At 41.4% G+C, this 17,500-nt stretch overlaps 2 protein-coding genes across 6 annotated transcripts in view; both read right to left on the bottom strand.

Moving 5' to 3' along the window:
• The window catches only part of kbtbd3 (kelch repeat and BTB (POZ) domain containing 3), a 14,752-nt gene extending 7,143 nt beyond the window's left edge, over window positions 1-7,609 (bottom strand). Inside the window, exons 1-4 of one of the 3 annotated variants that reach the window (XM_077230338.1) lie at window positions 7,441-7,609; window positions 7,097-7,297; window positions 3,056-3,221; window positions 602-1,960 (exon numbers count right to left, since the gene is read on the bottom strand). In XM_077230338.1, the coding sequence (XP_077086453.1) occupies window positions 602-1,960; window positions 3,056-3,221; window positions 7,097-7,281 (1,710 nt within the window). In that variant the 5' untranslated portion in view covers window positions 7,282-7,297; window positions 7,441-7,609. Of the gene's footprint in view, window positions 1-17; window positions 1,961-3,055; window positions 3,222-7,096; window positions 7,298-7,440 lie in introns of those variants that run through there. The other 2 variants (XM_077230339.1, XM_077230340.1) reach the window with 2 other exon arrangements.
• Window positions 7,610-10,950: 3,341 nt separating this feature from the next.
• eif3k (eukaryotic translation initiation factor 3, subunit K) overlaps window positions 10,951-17,500 on the bottom strand; it is a 24,005-nt gene continuing 17,455 nt past the window's right edge. For all 3 annotated transcript variants that reach the window (XM_077230351.1, XM_077230350.1, XM_077230352.1), the window contains one exon: window positions 10,951-11,051. In XM_077230351.1, coding sequence (XP_077086466.1) covers window positions 11,020-11,051 — 32 coding nt within the window. In that variant the 3' untranslated portion in view covers window positions 10,951-11,019. The remainder of the gene's footprint in view (window positions 11,052-17,500) is intronic.

Here is a 17,500-nt window from a genome sequence, read left to right on the forward strand (position 1 = left end):
TACAATTGTATGTGTGAGAGTGTGTGTGTGAGAGTGTCTGTATCTGTGTGTGCGTGCGTGTGTGTTTAGTCTGCGATGGCTTCGGCGTGATTAGTACTCCAAGAGTCTGTGTGTGTGAGTTTGTACGTGTGTGTCCGCGTGTGTCTGAGGTTATGTTTGTGTGTTTGTGAGTGTGAATGTGTTTGTGTGTGTGTGAGTCGGTAAGTGTGTGTTTGTGTGTGTGTTTAGTCTGTGATGGCTTCGGCGTGATCAGTCCTCCACGGGTCTGTGTGTGTGTGTGTGAGTTTGTACATGTGTGTGTTTTTTGTGAGAGTGTAAGTTTGTGCGCGTGAGTCTGAGGTTATGTTTGTGTGTGTGAATGTGTGAGTCGGTAAGTTTGTGCGTGTGTTTTTAGTCAGTGATGACTTCGTCGTGATCAGTCCTCCACGAGTCTGTGTGTGTGTGTGTGTGCGCGCGTGTGTCTGAGGTTATGTTTGTGTGTTTGTGAGTGTGAGTGTGTGTGTGTGAGTTGGTAAGTGTTTGTGTGTGTGTGTGTTTAGTCTGCGATGGCTTCGGCGTGATCAGTCCTCCACGGGTCTCTGTAGCGATTGAATCTGATCACCTGACAGTGAAACTCCGTTAACGCTCGCGGCATCGGCGCCACTTCCCGCCACTCTGAGCGTCGGCTGTCGTACACCTGCACCTCGTCCGTGATCTCATCGGGCGAATAATCCCCGCCCAGGATATAGATCTTATCCTGTATGCCGATAGCGCCTGCGTTAAACCCCGCACACTCGAACGACCCCTCGCCTTTCCACACACAGGCTTCCGCGCAGAAGCTGAAGACTTTATACGTGGACAGATCGCAGAGGAACAGCGTGTCGTTCATGGACACGGACTTGACGAGCGTGGCGTGGAAGAACTGTCCGAACTCCGCCACTAGCTGGCACCACTGATCCGCGACAGCGTCATAGCGGAAGAAACAATCCAACGACGGATTGAAGGCTTCAGAGATTTCAACCTCGGATCCGAGAGCGTAGATAACGCTTCCACACGCGCTCGCTTCGGGAAAGTAGATCCCCTTTGGAAGCGGGCTAACGGATTTCCAAATGTTGCTAACGGGATCAAAGTATTCCACGTCTAGAACGTTTTTCCCACCGATAGCGTAGATGCGGTGCATAGTGGCCACGCATGTGTGCATGGTACGCGGGTGGTGCATACGCAGAGCTGGCGTGTAGGTACGCGCGACAGGACAGTAGCACCAGACTTCATCCGTAGCATCGTGCTCCGGCGCGGCGATGTGCAGGCGAACTGCGCGATGACAACTCCCGCGGCATCCGCCGACGATGAACAGCTTCTCGGCGAAGCCGACGAGAGCTGATCCGGGTAGATCTAAAATGTGCGCCGCGTCCTGCGGCAACTCCGTCCAGCGGTTAGCACCGACGTCGTAGCAGAACGTACACCGATTCTCAGTGCTTTCCTCCGTCTTGTGCACGAAAATATAGCTGGAAGTTGTCGAAGGCCGAGCGTCGGAAAACAACCCAGTGGATTTGCGAGTGCGCGCGAGTGCTTCGCTAACAATGCTAATGCAAGGTCCGGCGTCAGTTAGCAGCTGTTTGGCGTCCTCCAGCGCGGCGGGCGGAAGATGGTGGAGACGGACCCGCGGAAGGAGCTCTGGCAGCAGGATCTCGCGCGACTGCGGGTCGTAGCGCGTCCACCGGAGTAGCGCGTTCAGGACACTAGCTTCATCCGGTACGCTGAGCACGTCAGACGCTAGGCAGCGCTCCAGCACCGGCACTGGCATCTCCAGGAAATCCGGTCCGGAGGAAAGCGTGTGGAAGTTCTGCATGACGAACTCTGTGGCGCGACTTAGCAGGTGCGTGGAACCGTATCCCTCCGCGACCGCTAACAGGTGAAGGCAGTTGGAGAGATCCAGGGTTTGGACCAGGAAGTCACTGCAAGCATGTGACAGGAAACTGACCTGTGCGAGTGACAGAGGAAAGACATGCTGAAGCCGTTTCATACGTTAAGAGTCAGTTCTCTTCCCACACTGATCTTATTTATTTGGTTCCAAACAGGGTTATTATTATGACTTTGTTTCTGCCACAGAATAAACATTTTTTAAAAGGTAACTGCGACTTTTCATCTCACAATTCAGACTTTTTTTAACTCCAGTTTATAACTCACATTTGATTTAACACATTGCAAGCATGTTTTAGCATGTTGTTAACATTAAAAAAAGTTTGCATGTTTCTAGCAATTTATTAACACGTTGCTACCATGTTTTAACACATTGCTAGCATATTTCTTACATAAATTAACAATTTAAGTATATCTACCATGAATTAACACATTGCTAACATTTTAAAACATATTGCTAGCACGTTTTAACACACAGCTAGCATGTTTTAGCATGAATTAGCGAACTGCTTCATGTTTCTAAAATTAATTGACGCATTCCTACCATGTTTTAGCCCGTTGCTATCATGTTTAGCAAGTTCTGAGTTTATAAGTCACATATATAACCTTTTTTCTCTAAATTGCGAGAAATGTCAAAATTCCAAGATAATTACAAGAATTTCACCAGAGGTAAAATTTGAGCACAACTTTCTTTAACTGTCGATGGACAACGTCAAACTAACGATCAAAGACTTTAGATTTTAGCCGAGGATCAGAGGAATCTTTTAGGATTTGCAAAATTTGTCTCAGTCGGCCAAATTGTGGCTAAAATCGGATTAAAATGAAAACCGAGAACAAAAAAAACTAATTCAAAATATTTTAAAAAACTATAATAGTGTAGCAAGACTGACTCTGTTACGCAGTGCTTCACAGGAGTGGGCGGAGCTAAAGGGCTCATTTCATTTTTCTGATTGGTGGAGGTTCCTCTGAAGCATCATGGGTAATGTAGTTTCTCATCAGGAATTCCACTGTTAAACATGATTATTTAAAAAATAAGTTGAAATAACGCTTCGGCAAAAGCATTTATCATTGATTAAGAACCTCATTAGTTATTATTAAAAATCTATCCATCTGTGGAGAAAGTGAAGGTTTTGAGTTGTAATTTCTCGTGTCTCACCTGCAGGAAAGAGGCCAGTTGAAACAGCATGTCCACGTTGTCTTCTCTGATCTCTATGTGAGCGGAATAAGCGAAGTCCAGGAAAGCGTGAACGGCGGGAGCCGAGAGGTTACTGAGTGTGACGGAGCCGTCGTCTCGCTCACGCGTGTCCAGCTCAAACATGGCCCTGGGTAAACACACACACACACACGCCGAAAGTGTGTTTCAACATTGATAATAATCGTAAATGTTTCCTGAGCAGCAAATCCTCATATTAGAATGATTTCTGAAAATTCAGCTTTGATCACAGGAATAAATTACACGTTACTATATATTCACATAGAAAACAGCTGATTTACAATGTAACTAAGATACAAAACCTTGTCAAGACAAAAATTGACGTTGGCTTGAAAATTCCGGAATAGAAAATTTGAAAAAGTTTTAAAAGCTTTAAGTTTGAAGGTTTTGAAGGCTATTCAGACTATCAGAGAGAGAGAGAGAGAGAGAGAGAGAGAGAGAGAGAGAGAGAGAGAGAGAGAGAGAGAGAGAGAGAGAGAGAGAGAGAGAGAGAGAGAGAGTGTGAGAGAGAGAGAGAGAGAGAGAGAGAGAGAGAGAGTGTGAGAGAGAGAGAGAGAGAGAGAGAGAGAGAGAGAGAGAGAGAGAGTGTGAGAGAGAGAGAGAGAGAGAGAGAGAGAGAGTGTGAGAGAGAGAGAGAGAGAGAGAGAGAGAGAGAGAGAGAGAGTGAGAGAGAGAGAGAGAGAGAGAGAGAGAGTATGTTTTAATATATTTTTAACATGCTTTATCACATTGCTACCATTTTTCTAAAATGATTTAACACTGTTAGCTAATGTTAGCATATATTAAGAACATGTCCCTAACATGAATTAACACATTGCTAGCATGATTTAACAATGCTAGAATGTTTTAGCATCACTTAGCACAAACCTTGTTTTAACATGTTTTCTAACATGAATTAACACATTGCTAACATGTTTTAGCATGTTGCTAGCATGAATTAGCAAACTGCTTGCATGTATCTAGCATGAATTATCACATTACTAGCATGTTTTAACATGTTAGCATGCTTTATCACACACTGTTAACATGTTTCTTACATGATTTAATACTGTTAACAATTTTAGAATATTGGGAACATGTTCCTAACATGAAAGAGTATATTAGAGTTATTATGTAAAAGTTTTGACCCCCTCAGTGGAAGTCTATAGGAATTTGGGATTGTTCCAATGTCCGATACGGAATTCCCAAAGTCGGATCAGTTAAATGCCGGTCAGAACAGTCTGAAGGTCTCACGCGAGTTTATTTTTGTTTTGTGATGTACAGTATAATGTGTGAAGAAAGCGGTGTTCACGTGTGCAAATCTCGCCACCTTGTTGCCAGGGCGTTGCTATGGTGTTATGACTGGTTGTCAGAATGTTACTATGATAAGGGTTGTGGGGGTTGCCAGGGTGTTGCTATGGTGTTAAGATGACTGGTTGTCAGAATGTTACTATGATAAGGGATGTGGCGGTTTTCAGGGCGTTGCTATGGTGTTCTGACTGGTTGTCAGAATGTTACTATGATAAGGGTTATGGTGGTTGCCAAGGCGTTGCTATGGCGTTATGAGACTGGTTGTCAGAATGTTACTATGATAAGGGTTGTGGTGGTTGCCAGGGTGTTGCTATAGTGTTCTGACTGGTTGTCAGAATGTTACTATGATAAGGGTTGTGGTGGTTGCCAGGGCGTTGCTATGGTGTTATGACTGGTTGTCAGCCACCCACAGTGGCAGATGGCACACCTAAAAATAGATGCAGAATTATTTTTTAAAGTCTTAATAAAAATGTTTTTCTAAACTTGGACTATTTACTTACAATATTTGTACTTTTAAACTGTATTTTAATTTTTTAATTATTAACGTTAAAAAAAATATCTGCCGAGTGCCGACATTCAGAATGCCAAACAATCCGCAAACAGCCGCTGACTGTCTGACGGGAACAAGTTTGTGCTTTTGAGGCTCGCGACTCATGAGGAGAAATGGAAACATTAAGCGCAGTTCACACAAAGAAACTTGATGTACACACAGCGGTTCAAAAATTCATGTGGGGTTTTTAGATTTATAACATATGATAAAGTTAGCCAACACACGACCACGAGTGCTGAATTTTGCACTGATTTCATATGACAGTTCAATAAACAAGTAGGCTAATTAATATCAAGTCACTTACATTTTAGACAATATTTACTGTTTTTGTTCTATTTGAGCAGCGAAAATAGTTCAAAACAAAGATCACAGCAGAACCACAGCGCATCTCACCGGAACAAATAACCGCATTACTGAATGATTCAGCGCTTCGAATGAATCGGTTGAGTCAAAGATTCAATGACCGATTAAACAACTGCCTCACTCCTGGGCATTTCAGCGGTTTGAACGAATCATTTTAATAAATGACTCAATAACTCACTTATTAATACGGTGATCTGCCGCCCCCTACTGGTGGTTTAATTTCATGTTTAAAAGTAGGCTATCATTCTATTAGTATTTTCAAAAAATAGTTAAAAAAATGTCATAACATTATTTAAATCAGTTGTAATATTTCAGTGTAAATTAATTAATTTGATTGGTAATAGCCATATAGTTTCTTACCATTTCAATTGAACCTATTGAATAAATGTAAGAATTTAAAATGAAAGATGAAGCATATATTTAAACCGATTAGGGGAACATGCTCTTTATAAAGGTTAAAATATCATAAATATGCAGATTTAAATATGTAAAAGCTGACTGAACACTGATGAGAACATTGCTTCAGAATAAATTGTATTTACAACACCAAAAAAAATCCCATTTTTTTTCTGGACAAGCAATTTTTTTACTTGGACGAGGGAATGACCGATTTACTTGTTCCAACGGCAAGCACATGAAAAGCCTTAATGTTGAGCCCTGAGTTATATTTTATATTATTACGTTTCTGTGCCAATAAATGTGGCACACCAAGTTTTTCTTATGCACACCCAGAGACGCTTTTCTGGCTACGCTAGTGTCTCACAGACATGATGAATATATATTTTTTATTACTAAACAATAAAAATGCCTAGTTTTTTTATTTGCATATTATGCATATAATATTTATGCATGCGCGTAACAATAAAAATGCCTAGTTTTTTCCCCGCAGACATATAGTATCATTAGCCTGCTTTTGCCGGTGCGTTGCGGCAATATTTATGCATGCGCGTGCTTGAGCGCGGAATAGGGTATATGCCTCCATGCACTCAGTATTTAAGCAGAAATTAATATTAGCGAAAGATTAGTCGACTAATTGCTTAAATGAATGACTACTAGTCGACTAGAAAATCTTTAGTCAATGGCAATTCTAATCAATGCATTTAGGCTAGTTGACATTTATTTAATTAGTAATTCTAGTATCCAGGTCTTTACGTTAAATTAAACAAGTTGTGGTTTTAAACTCATTTTTGTTTTGGTTTTTGAGTAACCGTCCTCTATGCGTGACTTTTATAAGATCACGACATGCCTAACTTCAGCCGCATAATCCATGGAGATATGCTTCAGTCTGTCTGTATATGTGTGGGAAATTACTGTGTTTATATATTCTTAGCCAATGAGAATCATTCAGCCTGAAGCAAGGACGTATCTTAGACCTTGGTGTAGGGTAAAACTGCTGTGATCTGTGTAACTGTACGCGGGGTTACGGCCTACGAGAGTGTGTGTGAGTCTCGAAGCTGAACTTCTGCTGATGAAACTACAAACTATCTTCAGTAAAACTTTTCTTCAATTTATTATAATTCTGACTCCGGGTTTTCTTTCAAACATCTGGTCCTTGGGTCGTTAACCCCTAACACTATGCTATGGGTTGTGGGGGTTTCCAGGGCGTTGCTATGATATTTTGACTAGTTGTCAGAATATTACTATGAAAGGGTTGTGGGGCTTGCCAGGGTGGTTGCTATGGTATTCTGACTGGTTGTCAGAATATTTCTATGCTATGGGTTGTGGTGGTTGCCAGGGCGTTGCTATGTGCGGTGTTTTTAGCGTGTGGTGTGTTTGATCACCTGAAGAAGTCGCTGCATGCCGCGAGAACACAGCGGTGGCACGGGAGCGTCTCGCCCTGCACGCGGATGCGGAAGTCGAACAGCGCGCGCCTCTCCCGGAAGTCCTGAAGAACCCCGAGCACGCGCTGGCCGTGTGACGCGCAGACCAGCGACACGGAGCGCGCCTCATCATGACGCGCGTCCATCAGATTCAGCGCCAGTCTGACATCAAGCGTCACACAATAGACACGTTTTAGTTGTGTAGCGATTTACAAGCTTGTTTGTGGACATTGAGGAATGATAAATATCAAGTGTTATTATTTCACCGTGACTCATCATGACTAATGTAAACAGCGCTGAAGTACCTGAGCTGATCGCGTTCCTCTGTTGTCCAGTGATCAGAGCTGAAACATCATACACTTACATTACTGACTTTCGCATTCTTGCGTATATGAACGAATCATGTGAAGCCGTTTCGATTTAACTTGATCGATACTGACGCTTCAGGACCCGGGACAGCGCTCCGTCTCCACTGCGCATGCGCAGAGATGAGCGCGCTGAGAGCTACGGAGGAACTTTATGATTGGCTCTCTTTTTTATTATTTATTTATTATAATTGGGGGCAGTGTATGGAAGCCATTTCCGCCACATAAGAAAAAAAAACATGTTTTGGTAAATCATAATTATGACAAACAAGTCGAAATTATGACATACTAAATCGGATTTTTTTTTTTTAGATTTAGTAATAATCTAAATTATTACTTTAAAAGCCTAAATTACAACATAACTCGAAATTGAAACATACTAAATCGAAATAAGGCCTTAAAAAGACACTTATGACAAAAAACATTGAGTAATTTATGAGATGAAAATATAAATTATGACATACTACGTCGAAATTACAACTTAAAATATTAGAACAACAGTCTAAATTATGACTTTAAAAGTCATGATTAAAAAAATAAATTATGACTAAGTAAAAATTACAAAAAATAAGTTTAAATCATGACATACTAAATCGAAATTAGGCCTTTAGACAATTATTACAGTAATTTTATGAAGTCGAAAGTATTATTTAAAATATCCAAATTATGACAAATGTCTACATTATGACACAAATCAAAATTATGAGTCAAAATTAGGATTTAAAATTAAATAATCATTATGACATATCAAATATCTAAATTGTGACAAAATCAAATGTGAAACAAAAATTTAAAAGACAAATAAAGCCAGTTGTGACTTAAATAGACAATTATGGCATACAAAGTGATTTATGAGATGAAAAGTCTAAATTATGAATTTAAATAAAAGACAATTTTTTATAATATAAAAAATATAAGGGCCGGTTTTCCCGTACGGGGATTAAGCCTAGTCGTAGACTAAATGTCATTTTAAACCTGGATTTATTGAAGTATCTTTCTCACACATGGATTACAATAGTCTCAGACTTGCACTAGTCTAGACTTAAACAATCGTATTTCTAGAAGTAGGAATAGACCTAATTCAGATCTAAATGAAGTCCTGGTCAGAAGGAGGTTTAACCTCAGATTAAAAACTTCTTGCCTCAAGGCTCACGTTCACAGTAGCAGAAAATGGATTACCTCGACTATTTCAACAGACCACCACCAAGACCAGAAAGAAGGTTTCTGAAACGTTTCCGTATGTCAAAGGAAAATGCAACAGAAATAATTGGTTTGCTGCAGCCCAAGCTTTCAGGGACACCCCTATTTCTCCTTCCTTACAAATATTAATCACCTTAAGGTTTTCGGCATGTGGAAACTTCCATCGTGAAACTGGGGATTTGTGTGGTGTAGGTGAATCAACAGTGTGCAAAATAGTACAAGGACAAGGGAGATTTCTATGAATATGGGAACTTCCCCGGAGTCACTGGTTGTATCGATGCCTGCCATATTCCCGTCAAGCAAATGCTGAGGAATTCAGAAATCGTAAAAACTGGTTTTCAATAAATGTACAAGGAGTGTGGACTCCCACTGTGCAGTTCTCCAATATTGTTGCACGTTGGAAAGGTTCAACTCATGACTCAAGGATTTTCCACAACTCCTCTCTGGAATTGTACTTGGTGACAGTATGCACAGACAAACTTCTTGTTCACCCCTCATCTCCATCCAGTCAGACCAGAGCAACAGCGCTATAACCAAGCTCACATGTTCACCAGAGGGCTAGTTTGGTGTATGGAAGAATCGTTTCCAGTGTCTGCGAAATACACTGCGGTTTGAGGCTAGAAGGTGCTGCATTGTTATTATTGCAACAGCAGTGCTTCATAAGTTTCTTAAACAGTGTGGCTGCCCAGACCCTGATACTGAAGATGAAGATGACCAACATGTCCCTATCGCTGAGCTAGCCGACGACAGAAATGGACTTGCTTACAGAGATGCTTTTGCTTTGCAGCACTTGAGTGATACATAAATGATTGGCAAAAAAAAATTCAGGATATTATTTATTTAACTGAGATTTTGTTCCAAAGACAATTGACACTGCTGCTGCTTCGTGTCTCTCGCTTTCATAGACAACCTCAAGATGAAGAATCTTCGTGTTCTTCTTTTAAACATTGTAATTTACGTTAACGCAAGTTTCTCATGAATGGTCCTCCTTTTCCCTCTTGACCAACAATAAAGGTCATTACAAGACATGACTTGCATTTAATTATGTTGGATGGGATAGCACATGTTACTGTAAATGAGACGTGTCCTATAAAATGAGTCTTTGAAAGATTCCTCACCTGAACTGTCCAAATGGTCATCATCTAGAATACCTTCCAGGGTTTGCTGACTTTCAATAATCCCAGCCAACAAGTCCCACAACTCCTCTGTGTCTGGTGGAACTGGGAGTCCCCCACTGGTCTTGAAACGCTCTTGACGCGTAGCAGCAGTTGTTTTTTTCAGGTTTATTTTTGTTTTTCCACAGGACCTTTACGAGATAATATATGCTCTGAAGTAGGAGTTCTATATAATATTGTTTTCTTTTTACATTTCATTAATGAAAACATTTATAATTGTCTGATTTGTAAGAATGGGGCAACAATAAATCTTACCTGAACTTGTTGGAGTGTCCATTTGGTTACTTTTTCATTTGAGTTGAATTCATTCAATATGGAAATCCATGCCGCCGTCTTCTTGTTTTCTGTACCTGAATCATGCTGTTTGTCTTCAATTACAGGATAGTTTGATACAATTTGTTTAAAAAGGGTCTTCTCAAATTCACTGAAGTTTTTTGAGCGTTTTCTTCGGCCTTTATCCATTTTTTGGTTAAGTGTAGTGACTCCTTTTCCACACACTCCTTAAGACTAATGAATTACAAGTATTCCATGCCAGGTTTTTATAGCAACCTCTCCTTAGCCACATGTGCATGCCATTAATCTAATCGGGTTTCCAAAAGATGATCTCACTTGTCCTTGATGACCTTAATCTGAGGCTCTGTAGTCTAGAACTAGTTAATCCAAACTTAAGCAACATCTCAGAAAGTCAGTCGATTAGTCTGGATTAGTTTAAGTAGAATTAGCCTAGTCCTGGTTTATTTTAAGCCCTTAACGGGAAACCGGCCCAAAGAGACTAAATTATGACACACCTAGTCAAAATTAAGACTTAAAAAGGCAATTATGACATACTAAGTAATTTAAAACTAATTATGATTTACCAAAGCATGAATTTTAGTCGAGATGCTGCTCATTTTTCTGTAGAGATCAGACCGGGGCTGGTTGTCACACAGTGACTATATGCAGATTATAAGAGCAACGAACGAAGAGAAAAATATTCATCAAGACATAAAGAACAAATATGATTTCTTTTAGAACTGATTTATGCAGAAATTGAACAGAGACAGTTTTGATGATGCATGGAAATGAAGACTCCAGATTTATTCAGTGAATGAGTTTATTGGGGAAAGGCAGGTGTGTGTGTGTGTGTGTGTGTGTGTGTGTGTCGTCACTGCGATGTGGCCATGATGCTGGAGACGCCTGTGAACACGAAGACAACATCAGTCAGACTCTGAGGGACAACAGCAGCTCAGCGTCAGGCATCACACACACATACACACAGACGCACCCGCTCTCACGCGCACACACACGCTCTCACGCGCACACACACACACTCACACTCACTCTCTCACACTCACTCTCTCACACTCACTCTCACACACTCACTCTCTCACACTCACTCTCTCACACACTCACTCTCACTCTCTCACACTCACTCTCACACACTCACTCTCTCACACTCACTCTCTCACACTCACTCTCACACACTCACTTTCTCACACTCACTCTCTCACACACTCACTCTCTCACACTCACTCTCTCACACACTCACTCTCACACACTCACACACTCACTCTCTCACACTCACTCTCTCACACTCACTCTCTCACACTCACTCTCTCACACTCACTCTCTCACACTCACTCTCTCACACTCACTCTCTCACACTCACTCTCTCACACTCACTCTCACACACTCACTCTCTCACACTCACTCTCTCACACTCACTCTCTCACACTCACTCTCTCACACACACTCACTCTCACACACACTCACTCTCACACACACTCACTCTCACACACACTCACTCTCTCACACTCACACTCACACACTCACTCTCACACACACTCACTCTCACACACTCACTCTCACACACTCACTCTCACACACTCACTCTCACACACTCACTCTCACACTCACTCTCACACTCACTCTCTCACTCTCACACACACTCAGACACACACACACACACACTCACACTCACTCTCTCACACTCACTCTCTCACACTCACTCTCTCACACTCACTCTCTCACACTCACTCTCTCACACTCACTCTCTCACACTCACTCTCTCACACTCACTCTCTCACACTCACTCTCTCACACTCACTCTCTCACACTCACTCTCTCACACTCACTCTCACACACACTCACTCTCACACACACTCACTCTCTCACACTCACTCTCACTCTCACACACACTCACTCTCACACACACTCACTCTCACACACACTCACTCTCACACACACTCACTCTCACACACACTCACTCTCACACACACTCACTCTCACACACACTCACTCACTCTCTCACACTCACTCTCACACACACTCACTCTCACACACACTCACTCTCTCACACTCACTCTGTCACACTCACTCTCTCACACTCACTCTCTCACACTCACTCTCTCACACACTCACTCTCACACACACTCACTCTCACACACACTCACTCTCAGACACACTCACTCTCAGACACACTCACTCTCACACATAGGGATGCAACGATTAAAGATTTTGTAAGTACGATCATTGTCTGAGAAATAATCACGATTTAACGATTATCACGATTATTATGCATCAATTAATTTCACAACACTATATGTATAATATCACATGAACACTCAACACTAGATTTTCATGTGTTATTTGCCACAACACAGTACAAAATTATAAAATGACAAACGATAATCAATCTCTTCCTTTGGAATTAAAGAGAAGTGCTTTGTAAACATCCAGCATTTTTCTTTTAAAATAACAAATTAAGTCAATGGCTGCAGGGCTCTTTGATTGAAATAGATCACAAAATGATTAAGTGTTTAGTTTGTTCTAAATTTATTTTCAACCTGAGGTAGAAAACTTGATAACATGAAAACAATATCTTGTTGGTATTTGACTTAAAAACAAATAAAGGGATAATAAATCCCAATGAAAATAAGAATAAACAAAGTATTTGGCTCTATTGAATTAAATGTAAGCTAAATATTAACTATGTATTTCTTTTAAAAGAAAACAAATCGTCCCCTTGGAATTATAAGGTTCTATCTGCGTTCTGAGCAGTTTTGAGATATTGAGCTTCAAAGTTTTTGCATTACATATAGGAAAATTTATATGGGGAACAAGTTTCTTTCAAACATGAAAATAACAGGGACCCTAAATGTATTCTAAATGTACAATATCAAAATCCTCTCAAATTTGTAAATGGTTTTTTTTGGAATGGGTCAAACGCAGATAGAACCTTCTAATTCTAAAAAAACACTTTTCGCTTAGAATTATAAGGTTCTATCTGCCAAAACATTATTTGAACATTAAATATAAAATTAATGTTGTAACAATGTCTCAACATGTGTTAGAAAGTAAAATTGTATCCTTTCTATGACATTTATTTCATATTTTTTAGCACTTCCATGTATTTAGGACATTTCAAATTAAGCAAGGTAGGTCTAAATATTTTGTCCAGTGCAGAATCTTAATTTTCGTTACCAATTTGGTGGGTAATTAAACACATTATTGCAGAAATTGTTACTTTAATCTTTCTTTTGTTTAGACAGAAAGCAGCTACTGTAATACATCTGAGCAGGACTTTATTCCAGCTAAAGTGGGCCAGGTGAAATGGCTTTCTCTCTAGACATCAGTATGGCTGAAATAACATGCTAACGTTTATTGTTGTAATTAAGACCCCATCAATGAAATTGTTAACTATTTGACCTTTAAGGCTTAAAATTGTAAAAATTAAGACATTTTAAGACTTTAAAAACTACAAGAAAATCGACATGCTTCAGCAAATTAATTCATAAAGTTAAATAATCATTGAAAAATGATTCACTGACTATATGATCACAAAAAATGTCAGACTATTTTTTTAATCACACACACACACACACACACACACACACACACACACACACACACACACACACACACACACACACACACACACACACACACACACACACAGACACTCGCGCACACACACACACACACTTTCACACACTCGCGCACACACACACTTGTATGTTAAATTTTTTTTTTTTAATATTCAATTTACTCACTGCATATTTGTATAATTCAGATAATAATAACTATAATAATAATAGTTATTAATAATAACCTCATTCATAATTAATAATAATAACCAATACACTATAAAGAAAATGGCCAAATTGAAGCCACTTCATAACAGTACACAATTTAGTGAATATTTAATTTACTGTAAATGTATAGCATTCTGCCTTTATGGGGTTTCTTTTTGTCTTCAAGGAAAAAGCGGGCGACATGACATATAAAGTTGATTCTGATTGGTCCTCTTCTGTGCATTCGAAGTGCTGATTGGCTCACGCAGATAGAACCTTATAGAGCCAAGTTAGAGTTCGATTTTGTAGATGGAACCTTTTTGTTTTTTCAACAAAAAGTCCCACAATGTACACAACTTAAAAAAAACACATCACATAATGTAAATAAGTTGTCACAGAATAAGAATATGTGAATAACTCAATTTTGACAAAAATGTCAGATAGAACCTTATAATTCCAAGGGGACGAAATATAGTCCACATGTTATCCACTCCAATATTATTGTACTTATTTTAATACTCTTTTTTAAATTATTAATCCAAATTTTACATGTGCCTTTAGAAAATCATCTATTATAATCTCATTATTTTGGTTTGTTTGTTTGAAGTTTAAGTAAAAATTATAGAAAGAAACTGAGAACATCTCTCATGCAGTGTTATTAATAACTGAAATGCAGTTAATTGGAAGTCCTAAAAGTCTACACGGCCCTGATCTTATGTTAGTGTTTTACACCGGGCATATTAAAACTACAAAGCCTAACATTTACAGGAGAAAGCAATAGGATATTAAGTTAAATGTTCACTGACTGAAACTCTTGAGAGCACGTCACATTCTGTTTTCCACAGACTTGGGTAACCAAAACATTCCGCTGTTTTTGGTTGTTGTTTTTTACGTTGCACTGAAAGCTGAAAGTTGCACGCCACGTTCTCCTTTTTCCAAAGCGCTAGGGCGGTTGCGCTCCGGAGGCGTCTGTCGTTGCTGTGTTGGTTCTTGTCACTTGACCTAAGGTGCGCTTGCGGCATTTTGAAAAGTAGAGATGTTTTTATCTCGATGCGGCGCGCACGCGCTTGGAAAAAACGAGCGCGCCGCTTCCCTTATGAGCGCGCATGCCGCACGCTTACATTTGAAATAACGAACTTGAGCGCGCAAAAGACGCGATCTGTGAACAGGCCCTTAAGGCGTTTTTTCGGTGGAAATAGAGCGTCGCTGCTAGTCCCCCTGCCATAGTGGTTGACGAGCACGGCATTAAGCTGGTGCACCGCTGGTGTAACCTTGTTTTCATTTGGTGCAAAAGTTCCGTTCCGTGCAGAACACTCGGTGTAGCATAGTCTTTACGATTAATTAACCGTGACGTTTTAAAGCGCGGTTAATTGTGAAATCCGGTAATCGCTGCATCCCTACTCACACACACTCACTCTCACACACTCACTCTCTCACACTCACTCTCTCACACTCACTCTCACACACACTCACTCTCTCACACTCACTCTCACTCTCTCACACACACTCACTCTCACACACTCACTCTCTCACACTCACTCTCACTCTCTCACACTCACACTCACTCTCACTCTCTCACACTCACTTTCTCACACTCACTCTCTCACACACACTCACTCTCACACACACTCACTCTCACACACACTCACTCTCACACACTCACTCTCACACACTCACTCTCTCACACTCACTCTCTCACACTCACTCTCACTCTCTCACACTCACTCTCTCACACTCACTCTCTCACACTCACTCTCTCACACTCACTCTCACACACTCACTCTCTCACACTCACTCTCTCACACTCACTTTCTCACACTCACTTTCTCACACTCACTCTCTCACACACACTTACTCTCACACACACTCACTCTCACACACACTCACTCTCACACACACTCACTCTCACACACACTCACTCTCACACACACTCACTCTCACACACACTCACACTCTCACACACTCACACTCTCACACTCACTCACACACTCACTCTCTCACACTCACTCTCTCACACTCACTCTCACACACTCACTCTCACACACTCACTCTCACACACACTCACTCTCACACACTCACTCTCTCACACTCACTCTCTCACACACTCTCTCACACTCACTCTCACACACACTCACTCTCACACACACTCACTCTCACACACACTCACTCTCACACACACTCACTCTCACACACACTCACTCTCACACACTCACTCTCTCACACACTCACTCACTCTCACACACTCACTCACTCTCACACACTCACTCTCACTCTCTCACACTCACTCTCTCACACTCATTCTCTCACACTCACTCTCTCACACACTCTCTCACACTCACTCTCACACTCACTCACTCTCACACACTCACTCACTCTCACACACTCACTCTCACTCTCTCACACTCACTCTCTCACACTCACTCTCTCACACACTCACTCTCTCACACACTCACTCTCTCACACTCACTCTCTCACACACTCTCTCACACTCACTCTCACACACACTCACTCTCACACACACTCACTCTCACACACACTCACTCTCACACACACTCACTCTCACACACACTCACTCTCACACACTCACTCTCACACACTCACTCTCTCACACACTCACTCACTCTCACACACACTCACTCTCACACACACTCACTCTCACACACACTCACTCTCACACACACTCACTCTCACACACTCACTCTCACACACTCACTCACTCTCACACACTCACTCTCACTCTCTCACTCTCACACACTCACTCTCACACACACTCACTCTCACACACACTCACTCTCACACACTCACTCTCACACACTCACTCTCTCACACACTCACTCACTCTCACACACTCACTCACTCTCACACACTCACTCTCACTCTCACACACTCACTCTCTCACACTCACTCTCTCACACACTCTCACACTCACTCTCACACACACTCACTCTCACACACACTCACTCTCACACACACTCACTCTCACACACACTCACTCTCACACACACTCACTCTCACACACACTCACTCTCACACACACTCACTCTCACACACTCACTCACTCTCACACACACTCACTCTCACACACACTCACTCTCACACACACTCACTCTCACACACACTCACTCTCACACACTCACTCTCTCACACACTCACTCACTCTCACACACTCACTCACTCTCACACACTCACTCACTCTCACACACTCACTCACTCTCACACACTCACTCTCACTCTCTCACACTCACTCTCTCACACTCACTCTCTCACACTCACTCTCTCACACTCACTCTCTCACACTCACTCTCTCACACTCACACACTCACTCTCACACACACACACTCACTCACACACACACTCACTCACACACACACACACACTCACTCACTCACTTTCACACACACTCACTCTCACTCTCACACACTCACTCTCACACACTCACTCTCACACACTCACTCCAACACACACACTCACTCTCTCACACACACACACTCACTCTCTCACACACACACACACTCAGGGGTGATAGTAGAAAAAAATCCTGAGCCTGAACTTTTTTCCCTGGGACAGATGCGT

The sequence above is a fragment of the Siphateles boraxobius genome, unplaced genomic scaffold (assembly GCF_051911475.1).
Source record: "Siphateles boraxobius isolate OS27281-9 unplaced genomic scaffold, OSU_SipBor_1 143, whole genome shotgun sequence".
NCBI classification, from domain to species: domain Eukaryota; kingdom Metazoa; phylum Chordata; class Actinopteri; order Cypriniformes; family Leuciscidae; genus Siphateles; species Siphateles boraxobius.